At 42.0% G+C, this 17,232-nt stretch overlaps 1 protein-coding gene across 5 annotated transcripts; it reads right to left on the bottom strand.

The window, feature by feature from the left end:
- Positions 1-1,061: 1,061 nt before the first annotated feature.
- LOC144702365 (serine carboxypeptidase-like 5) lies at positions 1,062-4,817 on the bottom strand. 5 transcript variants are annotated; one of them, XM_078574382.1, is made up of 16 exons: positions 4,610-4,816; positions 4,395-4,537; positions 4,128-4,207; positions 3,928-4,050; positions 3,753-3,855; positions 3,623-3,660; positions 3,427-3,531; positions 2,881-2,961; positions 2,648-2,770; positions 2,484-2,555; positions 2,286-2,407; positions 2,068-2,181; positions 1,934-1,979; positions 1,507-1,855; positions 1,342-1,435; positions 1,062-1,270 (listed from the first exon to the last, which is right to left on the bottom strand). In XM_078574382.1, exons 1-14 carry the CDS (start codon positions 4,738-4,740, stop codon positions 1,772-1,774), a joined length of 1,365 nt encoding a protein of 454 aa, XP_078430508.1. In that variant the 5' UTR covers positions 4,741-4,816; the 3' UTR covers positions 1,062-1,270; positions 1,342-1,435; positions 1,507-1,771. The 5 variants fall into 5 exon arrangements, with proteins under 5 accessions (XP_078430508.1, XP_078430506.1, XP_078430507.1 ...); XM_078574380.1 differs by having other exon boundaries at positions 2,648-2,794; positions 4,610-4,815; XM_078574381.1 differs by having other exon boundaries at positions 1,643-1,855; positions 2,648-2,794; positions 4,610-4,815.
- Positions 4,818-17,232: the final 12,415 nt, after the last annotated feature.

The raw sequence follows: 17,232 nt of genomic DNA, 5'->3' as shown, positions 1-17,232 counted from the left end.
CAACAGATGCTTATGTTGAAACTATTTTGGTCCTGCTCTTAGTGCATTGTTTTAGACTTCTTTTTATCATAACTTTATTCTGTCATTTTTTTTCCTCAAAAATCTCCCCTAAAGGCATGCCTAATCTTCAAGGTAAGTTTCTTTATTGCATGAGGTCCCATAGGGATAGATAACATTTATTTCATACATTATGTTTTAGATAATGCTTATTATCATCAACTTTGTCAAAACCTGGAGGTTGTGAAAGAATGGATAACTTTCAACGTACTATTTTGTTAACGAGTGTTCTTCTCAGCGTCCCTTTTTGCTTCTAAAGTTGTGTCTTGCTGAATGTTGTGATTATCATCATTCTTCCTCAATCAGAACCTTCTTGATCATAAATCTCCAATCAAGAAAAACAGGGCACTACAGTGACAGGTGAAAACACCTGATCCCATTTCAACCTCGACATGTGGAATCGTCTCATGCCGTATGCACTGAAATTGTTCGGGATCCATGGTCAAAGCTCGGTTCATTTTTTTACAATACAGGGTTCTGAATGAATGTAGTAATCATTAGTATAAGTAACATTACTTTTGATCACATTAAGAATAAGTAAAAAATTATTTAAGGTAGCTTCCTAACGCCTGCAATTTTTCTGTCGATCATAATCACTTGTGATTCTATTTCTAGGATATAAATATCTTCATCTGTAAAAAAGATCAAGATCTTCTTGATAATCTCAACCACCTCTTTCTTCCATTGTTATAAATTATCTAAGTTTCTTCTACTACCTCATTCCTTTCCTCTTATACTAAATATAAAATTTATACCTATAAATCAATTCCTCTTATATGGTTCGACCCCCTACTCACTTTATACTTAATATTAAGTGTTTTAGGTAAAACTATATACGCTATAGGAAAGGCACATTTTGAAAAATAATATATTTTATCTGTTCAATGGTACTGGTAAAGAGGGCACAAAAATGTCTACAATACATCTTTTTTCTTTATCGAAGTTGAACAGTGGTAATCACAATTAGTAATATTTATAGGAAAAAGCTTCTACATAGGACCCACTTGTATAATGCATCATTATTCCTGAACTTTATTAGTCATGAAACTGACAATCACGATGAAAACATGGATGAAGAGAAGCATTCAATACAGTGAAATGATCAGATTTGGCATGATCCGCCATCATCGCCTGGGAAAACACAGATCTCCGCATGCACAACAGCCCCATAGCTTATTCCATCATGTAGTAATAGCAAATGTTTGAGAGTCACCTGTATTAGATTTGAATGAAACTTGTAACAGTTCTTAAGGAAGAATGCATTACATATGAGTGAAAAATAACCTTGGTCCACAGCGTCCTCAAGGGAAAAAACTAAGCATTTTTGGGGAAGTCTTTACGTATGACCACCAGAAGTTTGTCGGGGGTAATGGGATGCCTGTCAGAACAGTCAACAACCTTATGACCCTCGTTCTTGTAATCAATTAAGGAAGAGAAACTTAAGTCTACCTCAATTGATATCATTATTATAATCAAGATACGCTTATCATGCACACATTTTTCCGATATAACCATACACATTTTAGGTGAATAAAATTATTTGGGATCCAAAGTGGTAGCTTAATAATATGCAATCCATGCATACAAATAATTTTCCATGGATTAAGAAATTAATCCAGCCGCCTGGTGACGCCATCATCAGTCTATAATTTTTGATTGTCTTGTGCCTGGCTTCTGACGTAAACAGCAGCTAATAATCGCCCAACGAGACACATCATAAAGTCTTCCCTGTGATCCAACGTTCAAACATTGCTTTACATTCGTCTGGCTTGTATTCTGTTGCTGTGTGGCCGGCACCCTTCAAAACGGGGTAGTCAGTATAGATAAGTAGGTCATGACAATTATAGAAATATCAACGTGTAATTAGTTTTTTAACCTTGACCGTCGCGTATGTCAAGTTGTTGGCAAAGGTGTTCGTATACCTGAAGGCGTAATTAGTTTTTTAACAAAAGCGTCAGTCTTAAGCGGAGAATATAGCTTACAATATAAAGCTTATTTTTAACAACTGACCCTGCAACTTGGCCACTGACATGCCAAGGCCGCCACCCCTCGATTATTGAGTAGTTAAGGGATGATAGCCATGCCTGCGTCCCCAAGAAGTTGGCTAGCATATCGTGGTCGCCGCTGATTCGGGAGATAGCGTGGGACTCGTTTATGGGAAGAAGAGGGTTCAATTTATGGTTTATAACATGTAAAATGCATGGTTCCCTAACATATTCAATTGTTACCTATAGACAAGAGCTCGAAAGCCTCGTTGGGTAATGCTCTGATGATACGAAACTACGCTGGGAACATCCGCCGTGTGAATTTTACTGTGACCTAGGCATCTGACCCAATTCCCTGTCCATTTCTGAAATAGATATCGTAACTACCAAAACAAGAATACTGTATCGGGCTGTATGGACTAAGATGATGGATCTCTATACCTCACTGACTCCGAGCACTTTTTGTACTTCATCGCTGTTTGCCCATGCCTCGACGACTAAATAATCGTAAGCCTGGTACAAGATGAAGAGCAGAAGAGTGAAGCTCTACACAACAAGACATCAAGATTAAATGACTTGGAGAAGAATAAGATGCAGAATAATACACGACATCGAATATCTGGCGTCCTTGGCCTATGAAGTTGAGAAATCTGAAGCTCGGTGAGGCTCCTGTGCTTTTTGTGTTCAGTCCGTAAGAGATTCAAGTCACACTGAGGCTCCAAGATATGCTGTGTATTGATGCCCTTTAGACCCTGGCATAAGAATCATACACAAATGAAAGTAGCAGATAATTTATTGCCGGATTGTAATCATTTGATTATACTATGGGAAACTTCACCTCTTCCACGGCTCGAATGTACTTCTCGCACTGAGCATTACGAAGCGTAAGATAGTCCCCACCGCAACTCGACCTTGTAGCCTCATGGTTCAGCACGGAATTGATTAAATGCAATCAGAACCTCAAATAATCGGAAATATCATAATATCGTGATCTATAAGTTTTAGCATTCTATCAAAAGGTATTATATGCATTTGGCTGAAAAAGTCGCATGTTAGGTTATTATCTATGTTTGGATTAGATATATTTCATTATTTCAATTACGGTGGAAATTCTCCATTTTAACTTCAACTCTGCCAGATGTTTGACCCCTTGTCGGTGAGATATGTAACACGCAGTCTATTAAAAAAGGGTTTCCAGTATATTATTCAAGATCCATGTGAATGCAATTCCACTATATTATTTAAGTTGGATGAAGAAAAAATTACCATGATCTATCTTAGTATGACCATATCCGTGGAAGGGCCTCTAAGATGTGTGCATAAGCTCTCATGAAATAATCACGTTTTTTTGTAATAAATAAGGGCAGCGTTAAGGACGATTCACCTCATATAAGTTATTGGAAATGAGCCCAACGCCGTGTGACCATGGAATCTTGAAGCTCCTATCAAAACGATCCTCGCCAGTGGCCGCGTTCCCAACTAAATAGCCCTGCTTAGATCACTCGTAAAGAGTTACGATGCGAAACGGTGAACACTTTCGTGCTTGTTTCAATCACCCAACTTCTTCAATTTGTGCCTACCTTAAGGTTGACTATGGGCATCTGTCCTGCCTCGTTCCCTGCAAAATTGTTTGGAATCCATTAACGAAACTGAGATGGGCTGAAAGGGCGATAAAATTGCATCAAGTTGGTTAGGTCCAAGATTTCAAACCATTAATTACTTCATCCGCAAAAAGAACCGCTAACTTCCCACCGTAAGACACGCCAGAGACGTAGAAGGGGTTCGAGATGAACTCCTCGTGATCTTGTAACCACTACAAACGTATAAATCCTAAGTTTGGGACAATTCACCATAGGAACTAAAAGAAACGCAGGTCCAGCCCTACCTTCCTGATGAATGCGTGAAGACGGGTAGATGTTTTTGAATCTAGCCTCTCGTTCTCGTCGGGCATTGAGGAGTACGAGAATCCAGAGCCAACGGGCGAATCAATGAAGATGATGCTGCTATTCTGGCGTAAACAACGACAAGAAGAGGTCAGAGTAGAGACGGCAAAAAATCATCAAAGACAACGGCTGTTAAGAGTACTTTTGTCCAGGCGCTATCCCGATAGAACATATTTGGCAAATTTCCTTGCTCGTAAGTCTCGATATCGAAGCCCAAAGGACCTGCAAAACGGTATCGTTTATCTCACTATCTTACACGGAATCCACCTGTTTCTTCCACTCTGCATGGCCGTAATGGGGCTTGATCCGGAAAAAGATTAGGCGGCTGATGGCTGATACGATGTGGGTGCAAAGCGTCTCATCTCATCTTTGAAAGCCTTAAGAAATCAGTTTTGACTTATCGACGTACCGACTTCGTAAATGAAACTAGACAATCCAGAGCAGCTACTGCCGCAAAGCCATAAGATAAGGGGATCATCAACCGGATTCCTCTCTGACTTTACAAAGTAATAGAACAGATTCACGTCCCGTGTCTCGTCCACTTTTACGTACCTGGCGTCGGGGCCTTGAGCCATTAGTTACTGTCATGGATGAACTAGATGAAAGTTTGGACCGATAGCTTACCCCGTTTCCAGTTCAAAAGGAAGCGAACCAGCGAATCCCGGGAGGTGGGTTACGGCTGTTCTCCCGGACACTAGCCATGGAAGCCACGAGAAAGCAAGTAGCAACCCCACTACCAAAATATGTGATCTCATGATGCCCGTGTGTTGTGCAAAAAGAGGATCATCAAGGATGTCTACGGTTCCATCGTGGAGGTGCAAAGTGGTCTCCAGTTTGGCATAGTTTAAATATCATCATCTTGATTTCCAGAGTCTAAGTTACATTTGAATTCCCAGCCACTTACTTCAACAACCCCAATATGTGGTGTTCGTTTCGCAGGGCCCACAGTCAATTTAAGAGAAATCAAGGACTACGCTGGCGAGTCAAATCGTTGATATTTTATTAATTCCCAAAGAGAACATAATAAAGACTTGGCTTTGACATTTTGGACGGGCCGGTCGGTCCGGATCCCGTCTTAAGGTCAGACCGGACCGGTACCAGTGTATGTTAAAAAAAATTTTAAGTTTTTTTTGTTTGTCATTGCCTCTCACCCCCCCATGCACGATCCATGGCCCACGCACTGCCCATCGCCCACTCCATCGGCCGCCGCCCCCCGCTCGTCTGCAGCTTATCCCCTCGCCGCTCCGCGAGCACGGCGCGCCTCCCTCCACCCCCCTCACCGCCGCCCCCCTTCTCCCCGCTCTCTAGATGCCCCCGCCTTCTCGCCCGCTCCACCCACCCTTCCTCCCCCTCTCTCGCTGCCTCCCCTCCTCCCGCCCGCTCTCTTGCCAACGCCCCCCTCCCCCCATCCGCGCTTGCCGCCGCCTGCCTTCCCCCTTCTCTCTCGCCGCCGTCCCCGTTGTTGGAACCTAGCTCTCTTACTTCGGCAACTCACACAGAGAATGGAAGGACATGCACTCACTCTCTTGATCTCACACAGAGAAAAAAAGATTTAAGTTCTCACTCTCTTGATCTCACAATGAGAAACAAGAAGAAAGAACACTTTGAGAGATGGGGGGAGCATACAACAACAATGTAGCACATACATATTTATAGGCACTCCCCCATAACTGCCTATGGATTTAAACTCAGCATGGCCACACACTTGTCCATGTACTTGGTGTTCCAAAAAACCCAATCTTCTGCTCTCCTTGAACTCAGCTCCTGCCTCCACATCACGCTATACCATGCTGACTTGTTTTTTGTTGACTTATTCAAAAACACCAACTCCTAAATTAACTAAGTCAATATTAACTATCCAATACTCTCCATGCTCACATCCACCTTGAGTGATCTTTTGTGATGGCCTACAAGAGAGCGGATACATGCTCCTGTCTTGTATCCATCAGAGTGGCCCTTTCATCCTCCTTATCTTCATTGTCATCTCTTAGACAGTCTGCTGCATAATATCCCTATCGGTGACAATTATAGCACCCTACCTTTGACTTGTGACGGGGCTTGTGGTCATCATCTTTGCCTCATCCATTGCTTCCACGACCTCGACTTATTCCTTGACTTCGTCTTCCATCATGCCTTGCAAGAAGTGCTTGCTGCTCATCCACTGCATCTCGTTCTCGAAGCTTGTCTTCTTGCACCTTCAATGAGCCCACAAGTTCTTCAAGGGACATGGATTTGATGTCACAGAACTGCTCTATCACCACAGTGACATTGTGGAACTTTGCCGGCGTTGCTCGCAGCAACCTTCCAACGACGTCGCCTTTGGTGAGCTTCTCTCCAAGATTGTGCATCTCCGACATAATCCTAGATAACTTGCCAACAAAATCAACAACTGAGTCATCCTTACCCTTCTTCAGGTTCTCGTACTCTCGCTTCTACGAAGACTGAGTGTTTTTGGTCTTCCAAAAAACCCAGTCTTCTGCTCTCCTTGAACTCAGCTCCTGCCTGAACATCACCCTATACAGTTCTGACTTGTTCTTTGTTGACTTATTCAAAAACACCAACTCCCAGATTAACTAAGTCAAGATTAACTGTCCAACACCCACTCCCCCCCACCTCTCTCGCTGCGCCCCCTACTCACGCTGGTACTCTTATTTCTCACTATGTTCGTTAATAGTTTTAATATCCCTTTCTTATCCTTCTGGTCTCCTTTTCATCCGTTCTTATTCTTTTCTTCTTTTCGTCTTTCTTTGCTCTTATCTTCTTCTTCTTTTTACAATTCCTTTTTGTGTTCTTCTCGTCTTTGCTGTATTCCTCTTTTACTTTTTCTTCTCTTCTGATCTTAACTACTTGTTTTCTTCCTTTGTTCTTCTTTTTTCTTCTAACTTTCATATTCCTTTCTTCTTATCTTCAGCCTTATGTCTAATTGGTTTTCAAGAACCGTGCGTGCACTTACTCTATTTGACATTCCTTTCACATTCAGCAACTATTGTGCTCCTCTCCACACTTATTTTTAAGCTTGTTCTTATCGGGAGATTGGAATTTTTAGTCTCTTTGTTCTCCAAGAATAAGACCGGATTTAGTCTGGTTTGGACACTGTCAGTTATTTACATGGGAATTGGGATGGTCCAAGTTCTCTTAGCGTATTTGAATGAGAAGAGAGAGAGGGGGCGAGAGAGAGAGGGGGAGAGAGAGAAAGAGAGATGGGGCAAGAGAGAGCGAGAGACAGAGAGAGAGAGAGAGAGAGAGAGAGAGAGAGAGAATTGTTGACTTTGGAGAGTTTTCCATTCCCAAGATGTTTATGCCCAGTTTGGCTGGTTTTCTATATCTACCTCTCACATAGCCACCAGAGAAGATGATGTCAGGTTGAAGGTCCTTTATTGCGGCGTATGCCACACTAGGGTTTGCCCGTCCCGATACTGGTATCGGATTATGGTATCGGGGCTGATGCTGTACGGGATATCAAAAATCAAATTCTCGGTATCCATTTTTCTGATATCCGGACATCGGATACCGATATCAGATATCGGTATCTGTCTCGATGTCGTCATCCGCCTCCGTCTCTTGGGGAGGATGACAATATCAGATATCAGGCGTGGATATCAGATTTCAATATCCAAGTTAAAGAGGACATTTAAAAATATAATTAATCCATAATTATTCAGCTGTTAGAATGGATCAACATGGGAAAGAGGGTAATTGGGGAGATTTTTATTGATTAAGTGTCTTGTTTAATGTATATAGAGCTGAATCTTTTTTATTTCTTCCTTATGGGATAACAGGATTTGGATTTTAATATCAAAATCTGAATCCTTTTATCCCATATGGAAGAAAATAGAAATTTTCAGCTCTATTTATTGGACAATGTGTTAATATATTAAATAACGAACATATATAAGGAGCTTTAAATATAGCGACTATAGATTAAAATGCTATTTATCATTTAATGTATAGTCCAACTTATTGAATATATACATAGCAAATTTTTTAATTTCTTCCATGTGGGATAACAGGATTCGGAGTTTACATTAAACTCTGAATCCTATTATCCCATATGGAAGAAAATAAAAATCTTGCAATCTATATATTAACTAAAGTTGAAAATATATCAAAAAGCATACGATCGATGTACATTAGTCATTGAATGTGATGATTAATTTTATTTTTTCCTATCGATACCAGATATCGATATCCAGATACCGGTTGCGATATCCGAATATTGAAATCTGATATCCGGTATCCCATACCTATTTTATCCCTACCCCCCTGATATCCATCATCGATATCTGTCTAGACCTAAAGGACGGATATCAACCGATATCCGATATCCAGTATCAGACACCGTCCCAATTTTTTTCAAGATATCAAATATCGGTTGTCTGCTATCGAACGGATATCGATTGGACAATCACTATGCCACACCGACCTCCCCTACATCAAGAACGAGTGGGGAATGACAACCTACCCAGTCGTGCTAGGGCAAAAATCCCCCCGACGACACTTTCTTTCATCATTTAGTGCATACAATCTTGAACGTACTCCAGCAGTGCCACTTCCTTCTATCTCACGGATCTGGTGGAATTAACTCTGCGTGGAATAGCTTCCATTCTCTATGTTTCTCCTTATTCATTGATCTATTCCTTCGCATCTCTCTCCATCTTCCCGCTGTGTTGATCGAAAGCAGTTTCCCAGCTCTCATCTAAACTTGTATCCCTATATCTTCAGAAATTGAGTTACGAAAATCGCGGAAGAGTCTGAGAGAGAAGAAGTGAGCAAGGGAGAAGAGGCTTGGGACTGATATGGCGAGGAAGATAGCGAAGACTGAATGTAAGATATATTCATAGATAGATGGGTAGATACATAGGTAGAGAGAAGAAGAGAGGTAGCGAGGGTGGAAGAGGAAAGGAGGGGGAAAGAGAGGGAAAAAGGCAGGGAGGAAGGAAGAGGAAAGGAGGGCGGATGATAGGGAGAGAGAGAGGAGGAAGAGGAAGGGAGGGCAGACGGAGAGAGAGCAGGAGAAAGAGAGAACAGAAGAGAGGGAGAGAGAGAGAGGAGGAAGAGAGAACGGAAGAGTTTGAGAGAGAGAGAGAGAGAGGAACAGGAAAGGGGTGGAAGAGAGGGAGAGAGAAAGGGAGGGCAGAAGAGATGGAGAGAAAGAGGGTGGGAGGGGGGAGGAAGAGGAAGAAAGGGTGGAAGAGAGGGAGAGACAGGGAGAGAGGAAAATGAAAAGACAGTGGAGAGAGGGAGATGACGACAAAACAAGAAGAACCCACGGAGTAACGGAGGAAACTCGCCACTGGGAAAGCCAAAAGGAACTTGATTAAGACATAACAAATAGTAATTAAACAATTATCCTATACTCGTTAGAGAAGAGATGAATAGGAAAAATATAAGTTCAAACATAGACTAAGATTAAATATAGACAGGGTAAAACGTAGATAGGATTCAATGGCCACAATTATAATAGGACATAGTAGTTATACTAGTTATAACGACTATGATTAAAACGAATCGAACAATCTAGGTCGTTCGATCCATAGCCGCTATACCAGATATAACAGCTATGATTTAAATACTTACTAAATATGGTATCACCTTATATTATCTAAATACCAACCAATGTTGTGGTTAATTATGTGGGAAATAAGATATCTAATTACGGCTTTGTGTCTCTGTCCCTCTCTCTTCCTCTCTTCTTTCTTCTTCTTTCTTTCTCTCTCTCTTTCTTCAATCTCTCCAAGCGAGGTGCAATCTTTACATGGTATCAGAGCCAGTTCAGTGATCAAGATGGCTCAAGAAAGCTCGGCAGCAATTACTCACATGGTGTCGACCGGAGAATTCTGTGTGGGAACTGTTGGACAAGTCCAGGTTGCGATTCCCCCTGGAATCATAATCAATCCGTGTCTCAGCAGAGAGAATTATCATATGTGGAAGAGCTCAATGCTACCAGTATTGTACGGGTATGATTTGATGAAATTTATAGACGGAATACCTAATCCAGTTTTGATTGCAGATGCCCAAGTAAGCATGGTCGAAAATCCTGAATTCAAGAAATGGTGGAGAACCGATCAACAAGTACTGGGATTCCTTCACCAAACTATTTCAGAGTCAGTATGTCCATACACTAGAAAAGCTAAGTCCTCATGAGAAGCCTGGGAAAGCTTGGAAAATGCCTTCGTGGGCTGGAATCAAACTCTAGTCATGGAACTTCAATGGAAATTTCACAACATGAAGAAAGGTACACTCAATGTTGAGTATTACATTAAGCATTTTAAGGAAGTTGTAGAATCTTTAGAACAAATGGGTCATCGTGTGGATGAATTGTCGATTGTCTACACACATTCCTAAGAGGATTGGGTTCTGCATACTCTCAATTTGTAATCAGCATCAATGTCAATCTTTATCATATGAAATTCAATGAAATTGTGGCCCATCTTAAGTCTCATGACGATTTTCTTGTTTATGAACAAGAGGAGGGAAGGAATTCCTTTCCACCAATGGCTAACAATCTGCAGATTCAGAAGGGCCAGCCAGGATACAATTACCAGAGGAAACATTTTAGCCAAAATAGATTTAATTTCCAAAACAGAGGACATGGAAGAGGAAGAAATCAGAGATTTCAACCCAGATGTCAGATATGCTTTCAGTTCAGGCATAGAGCAAGAGAATACCCAGAATTTCAGAACCCACGACCAAGGAGTCAATTCTCACAAACAAATGCATAGGCATTCTTAACAGCAGAACATAATAATTTGTCTCAATCGAAGCCATATCCTCATAACGATCAACTTCAAATAGGTAGTGACTCAGGTTTAATGATCTTATCCATCGGCTCCTCTAAAATTACTACTACTAAATGACATTCTTCATGTTCCACATATCACTAAGAATCTATTATCTGTTCACAAATTTATTAAAGATAATGATGTTTTTATTGAATTTCATGACTCTTACTGTCTTGTGAAGGACAAAGCAACCCATCAAATTCTACTTAGAGGGATGGTTAGAAATGGGCTGTATCATCTTGACAATCAGGAACTCTCAAAATGTGCATTTGTTGGGGGAAAAGCGTGTTTAGGGACATGGCACGCTCTTCTTGGACACCCTCAATTTCGTATTTTGAACTCTATTGTGAATAAATTTGGTCTTTACGTTTTTCCACACACTTCTAAATTCATATGTGAACTGTGCAATCTAGCTAAATCTCACAAATTACCTTTTGCGCCTACCAATCACTTGTCCAGTAAATGCTTAGAAATTATTCACTCAGATTTATGGGGATCTTCCCCTGTTTTATCTCGATCAGGTTTCTCTTATCATGTTATTTTTATCCTCTCAAGAAAAAAAAAGTGATCTCTACGCTGTTTTTATTGAATTTAAGAATCGTGTAGAAAAACAACTAGATGTGTCTATTAAGCATGTACCATCTGATTGGGGTTCAATCATTAAATTAGTATTTAAACACTAATGGGATCATACACAGGGTGTCCTTCCCCCACACACCTGAGCAGAATGGAACTGCCAAAAGAAAACACCACCATATTATTGAGCCATCTCTTGCATTGTTAAAACATGCTAACATGTCAAAATATTTTTGGGATGAAGTTGTTGCCACCGTTGTTTTTCTTATTAATCGACTTATTACTGCTATTCTTAATGATAAATCGCCATATGAAGTGTTATTTAAATTCCCTCCAGACTATACTTTCTTGAGAACCTTTGGCTGCTTATGTTATGATGCACGACATCTAGGGGAAAGAGGACTATGGGGATGGATAGGACAACGACGGGTGGAGGGTACACAACGGGTTTGGATGGACGGATAAAACAGACCATAGAATCCACATGATCGAATTCGAAACTTAAAACCGATGAGATGATGGTATTGCAACCCCGTTCCTCGTCGAGGGCGGGAGTACTGTCTTCAACCACCGCGACGATGCTGAAGCACCAAATTCAATACTCGAATTCACGTCACGAGAGAAACTCACGATAGAGAGAATTTTAGGGAGTTCCAAATCAAATCAAATCTGTCGGCGGTGGAGAATTCTTGCGGAACACTAGACGAAGAACACTTCGACACCAAAGAGTTCAGGCGTACCTCGGCACCGTAGTGTGTGAAGAGGTTGCGGGGAATACTGATCGTGACGCGACTGGACAATTCCAAGCGTTGGTGGCTCACAAGACAACAGGTTCTGGGCATTCCGGCGTTGTATGGCCCTGGCAAAGAGCGTGATGGACGAGTGCAGACATAGACAGGGCGGGCGTGTGCGGGTACCAGTGGGGTTGGTGCACCTTGGGTGGTCCTAGGCGGTCGGCCTAGGGTGGCTTGGGCTGCCCTGGGTGGGCAGCCTTGGGCGGCCCGGGTGGCGGCCTTGGGCGGCATAGAGCGGGCTGCCTTGGGCGGCCTGGGGGGCGGCCTTGGGCGGTCTTGGGTGGCAGCCCTGGGTGGCCTAGGGCGGGCTGCCTTGGGCGACCATGGGCGGCTGCCTTGGGCAGTCTGGGGCGGCAGCCTTGGGCGGGCTGCCTAGGGCAGACTAGGGCAGCGGCCTTGGGCGGTCCTGGGCAGCAGCCCTAGGCGACCTAGGGCAGGTTGTCTTGGGCGACCCTTGGCAGCTGCCTTGGGCGGTCTGGGGTGGCTGCCTTGGGCGCCCTTGGGCGGGCTGCCTAGGGCGGCCTTGGGCGGTCGTGGGCGGCAGCCTTGGGTGGCCTAGGGTGGGCAGCCTTGGGCGGCCTTGGGCGGCTGCCTTGGGCTGTCCGAGGCAGCAGCCTTGGGCGGCCTAGGGCGGGCTGCCTTGGGCAGCCCTAGGCGGCTGCCTTGGGCGGTCCGGGCGGCAGTAGTGGGCGGCCTAGGGCGGGCTGCCTCGGGCGGCTTGGGGCAGGCTGCCTAGGGCGGCCTGGGGCGGCGGCCTTGGGCGGTCTAGGGCAGCAGCCTTCGGCGGTCAAGTGTGGGCTGCCTGGGGCGACAACGACGAGATGGAATTGAGGGTAGCCGATGGCGCAAAATGGCGACGGCGGTGATAAGCCTAAAAATGCATGTAAATATGTCGTTGATTTGGCGTTTAGACTTAAACAATAAAATTTATAATTTCCCTTAATTACTAAATACAGACTATAGAGCAAGCAAGGGGTCGAACGACAGTGAGGCAACAAATAAGAATTTTTATCCAATTTCAATGAATTAATTCAAAGATGAATTAATTTTGCAATTAATAAATCTTAATTATGCTTAATAATGTTTTTAATTAATCAAAATCAAGTAAGACTTAATTTTGATTTTAATTTCGGTCAGAAAACTCAAGATAAAAATATTTTAATTTTGAGATCAGATTGATTCAGATTATTAATTTCCCAATTATTATAAAATTTTAAAACAATTTTTATGAATTAAAATTGGGAATTAAATAATCAAGAAAGGGATTTTTAAGTTGGACTTCAAGATGGATGAATTTTCGAATCAAATTTTATTTTTAGGTTTTTTATATATTAAATTAAATTACTAAACAATAAAAATCCAAGTTTAGAGAGAGAAACTAGAGAAATTAACCTAGAGAGAGAAAGTGAAGAAGTTGGGGAAAAGATGAAATCCGACCCTAAATTAAAAATCTAATTGAGCAGAAATGTTCAAAATTGATGTGGAATTAAGGATCAAATATCAGATCTTGAATCAGAATCAAAATGCAGTGCTAATTTCATTCAAAACCAACTTCTAGGGCATGTACATTTTGCCCATGCCTTGGCGTTTTAGAATCGTTCAAGAAGAAGATTGAAATACAAATCAGAAACTTACACCTTTGAGTGCAGAATCAAGAACTGTCGACTTCCAAAGCATCCCTTGTGTCCTTCCTGGCCAATTCCTTGGAGAGAGCTTCAAAAAGTGATTTTCGCCCATTTCTAAACCTCTATTTAATGATCCAACCGTCTAGATTTTAGAGGGAGAAAAGACAAACCTACCCTCAAAATTTCAGCCCAATCGGACATCTAGATCTCAAGATATCATGGTTTTAGTGAGGCTAAATCTAGGCCGTTGGATCATTTTATTATCTTAAAAAAACTAATTTTTCTGATTGGCTTAGCATTCTTTCTCATTTTCCACCTTATTGGATCACGTGTCAACACATCGTTGTCCGCAATGCCCGCCCGCCATGAATGGAGAATGATTAGTCTCTTTGAATGGTATAATGATGCCACGTCGCCCTTTCTCTTTAATTTTTCTAAATAAAACAGAAAATGACAACTCAAGCCGCAATGTTTGACTGTGTCATTCTTTTAAAAAATAATAATAAAGAAGGAGGTAAGCTTACCGTCATTTGTCTTTTTTTAAAAAGCTCACGAGGAATCGATTACCGCGTGCAATAAATGCACGCGGTGACTCAATTCTGCGTACGAGGAATATGCCTCGCCGCCCGTGCTGCTTAATATATATAAATATATATTTTGATCTAATGATTGGCTTTTTATGGCATCGCGATTTGCGATGCCATAATTAGCCAATAATGGTTATTATTCTCTCTCTTCATTATTTAATTATAAACATCAACTCATTCGCCCAAATTTTGGGCGAACGACGTGGATGCCCTTTAGTATATATATAAATACATTATAAAATGCCCAATAAATTCAATATATATTATTTAAATATATAAAAATCATTTCTTGGGTATATAATGGTCAAAATATTATATAAAAATATGGAAAAATTCCAGAAAATTTAGGAAAACCTTTACCAACGTTAAGCCAAGTATTTAAGGCCCTGCAAAAAAATATTTATTTACTGAAATGAGGTTAAATTCCATGTAAAAAATGATAAAAAATTAGAAATAATAATAAAATCAAAGTATAACATGCAAATATAGTCATTAAAACACATAAATATAATGTAAAATTCATCAATTAATGATGTTAATTTGCAAGTTATCGGGCGGCAGCGGCGGTGGCGGCGAACGGAGGTAGAGATAGGGAGAATAGGGTTGGGGCAAGTGCTCCAAGAAGAGAAAAATAACTCAATTCTTGAAATAAACTTGCCTAACTATTTCTTGATACAATGGCCTATACATATAGGCCTTGGAGGAAAGAGAAAATACAAGTTACTAAAAATTAAAGACGAGGGAAGTGGTTTGTGTCACGTCAAGGGGCAGTTGTTGATCTGCCTTTGACAATGTGTCATGATGCGTGAAGGGGCGTGCGGGAGACGTGCGTGACGCTGGCTCGTTGACTTGATCCGGTGACGATGGCGGCATATCTTTGGCGGTCGTGTTGACTTCAGATGACAGTGGTGACGCGTCCGGTGTCAATGTGTTGACGTTGTCGCCACCATGTTATCCATATCTTAAACCATATGCTCACAACAAGCTTGAAGATAGATTGGAAACTTGCAATTTTTTGGGATATAGCTCAATGCACCATGGGTACAGATTTCTGTCTCTCCTGATAGGTAAACTCTATTTTTCGTATAAAAGATATGAGAAACATCCATCTGAAGGCATTTTAAGTTATTTTCCATACAATTTTTTTAATTCTTCTCCTAAGGATCCGTCTTTTATCCATAATTTTTTTTAATCCCCCTCGACTTTCAACTCAATATCTGATCATACGAAAGATCAGATACCACTAGAAGCAATTAAAGATTCCAAAAATGTATCTTCATCCTCGGTTAGCAGTATTTCTCATGGCTTGCAAGTCCTTAACTCGCCAGTTGATTAGCTCTCGAGTTTTGTCGATTCAAGGCTAAGAGAAAAATCGAATGACTTAATAAGTTCTTCTATTGCCAAAACACAGAAATATTATCCGGATGTAATAGCTAAGAAATATATGGATATTATTTCAACATTTTTATTGTACCCCTGAATTGAATATTAAATTGAAAACAAAGACCCTTGCAGATATTAATGATGATCCAATTTCTAGTCCTAAAGAACTATTTCTGTGCTTTGTGAGATATCCAATTCCATCCTGTTTTCATATTAACAAAATAAACATATCGGAACCTACTGCATTTACTGCTGCATCCAAAAATCTAAATTGGATGCAGGCCATGACTTCAGAATTTCAAGCTCTCATGAGGAACACCACATGGACATTAGTACCTCATGATTAACATTTTCATATTTTGGTGTAAATTGGGGGGGGAGGGAAGGGAGGCATTGGACATGGGAGCCCCCGTAAACCTAAAACAATTAACAACAAAATAAAACAAAGGTTCAAAAAAGGGTCGTGCGACTGGATATGGCCCGACAAACATCAAACTCACAAGCAGCGGCATATCTTTGCCTTCACCTTGACGTGCCGGTCAGGCTGGGCTCGGACCGGCAGACCATCGATGATGACAGTGTGGGCTTTGACGACGTCTTTGAGGGAGCGGGGTTGCTCGATCCATCAGCATGACAATTATGGCATACCTGGTTTTTCAAACAGTTGGCCCTTGACTTGGACCGTCCCTTCCTCTTCTCCCTGGTCTTGCTTCTTTCCCTCGTACGACCTCTTTCTTGCCCGCCTTGCATGATTAAACATTGACTTTAATCAGCATTAGATACAGACCGCCTCTAGTCAAACTCCATTAATGTCAAAGTTGCCTCATCAAGACTCCGCATGTTTGTCCCATGAAGCATAGTCGTCACAAGGTTCTCGTACTTGTTAGTGATGGCGCGGCACCGTCCGACACTGCAGGACTGCCGGCACCGTCATCGAGCCCGCCGCCAACACGTGTCCAGCCGACGCGACAAGCCAAAGCGATGACGCGTACACTCGGGTTCAGATATTCGGCGTGACGACACGCCACCTTCGGATCGTTTATTTACTCGCTTCTTATTTCCTTTCGTAGTTTCGACCATCTCATCCACGATGTAGAGAGGGGAAGTTCCCGCATGAGGATACCTTCCCCTCCCCTTAGTGGGCCTTCATAAACCACCTCTTTTATTTTCATTTCTCTCTTTTCATTTTGCAGTTAAGGGGGCCCTTTTACCTCTCTCCTATAAAAGGGAGGGGAGGGCGCTCCCTCAAGATACTCTTGAATTTCTAAAAAGCATAACATTTGGAAGTCAAAGAGTCACCATCGTGAGAAGAGGAAGAAGAAGAAGGAAGAAGAAGAAGGAATAAGAAGAAGGAAGAGAAGGAGAAGAAGCTCGCCGATTGCGCCGTCCACCTGTTCGCCGCCGCGCGAGCCATTGTACCCGCCACCACACGCCGCTGATTCCGATGCGCGAGCCGCCGTTCTCGCGGCCGATCCGCCACCATCAGGCCGCCCTAACGCC

The sequence above is a fragment of the Wolffia australiana genome, chromosome 4 (genome assembly GCF_029677425.1).
Source record: "Wolffia australiana isolate 7733 chromosome 4, ASM2967742v1".
Classification (NCBI taxonomy): domain Eukaryota; kingdom Viridiplantae; phylum Streptophyta; class Magnoliopsida; order Alismatales; family Araceae; genus Wolffia; species Wolffia australiana.
This window is presented reverse-complemented; position numbering and strand designations above follow the sequence as displayed.

What these genes read in the sequence shown, in the direction of transcription:
- LOC144702365 (XM_078574380.1), bottom strand. Translation starts at nt 4,740, where the DNA reads ATGAGATCACATATTTTGGTAGTGGGGTTGCTACTTGCTTTCTCGTGG. An exon ending in TTTCCAATAACTTATATGAG is followed by an intron (nt 2,962 to 3,426) that starts GTGAATCGTCCT and finishes CTGAACCATGAG; the next exon opens with GCTACAAGGTCGAGTTGCGG. An exon ending in ACATTCGAGCCGTGGAAGAG is followed by an intron (nt 2,795 to 2,880) that starts GTGAAGTTTCCC and finishes TTCTTATGCCAG; the next exon opens with GGTCTAAAGGGCATCAATAC.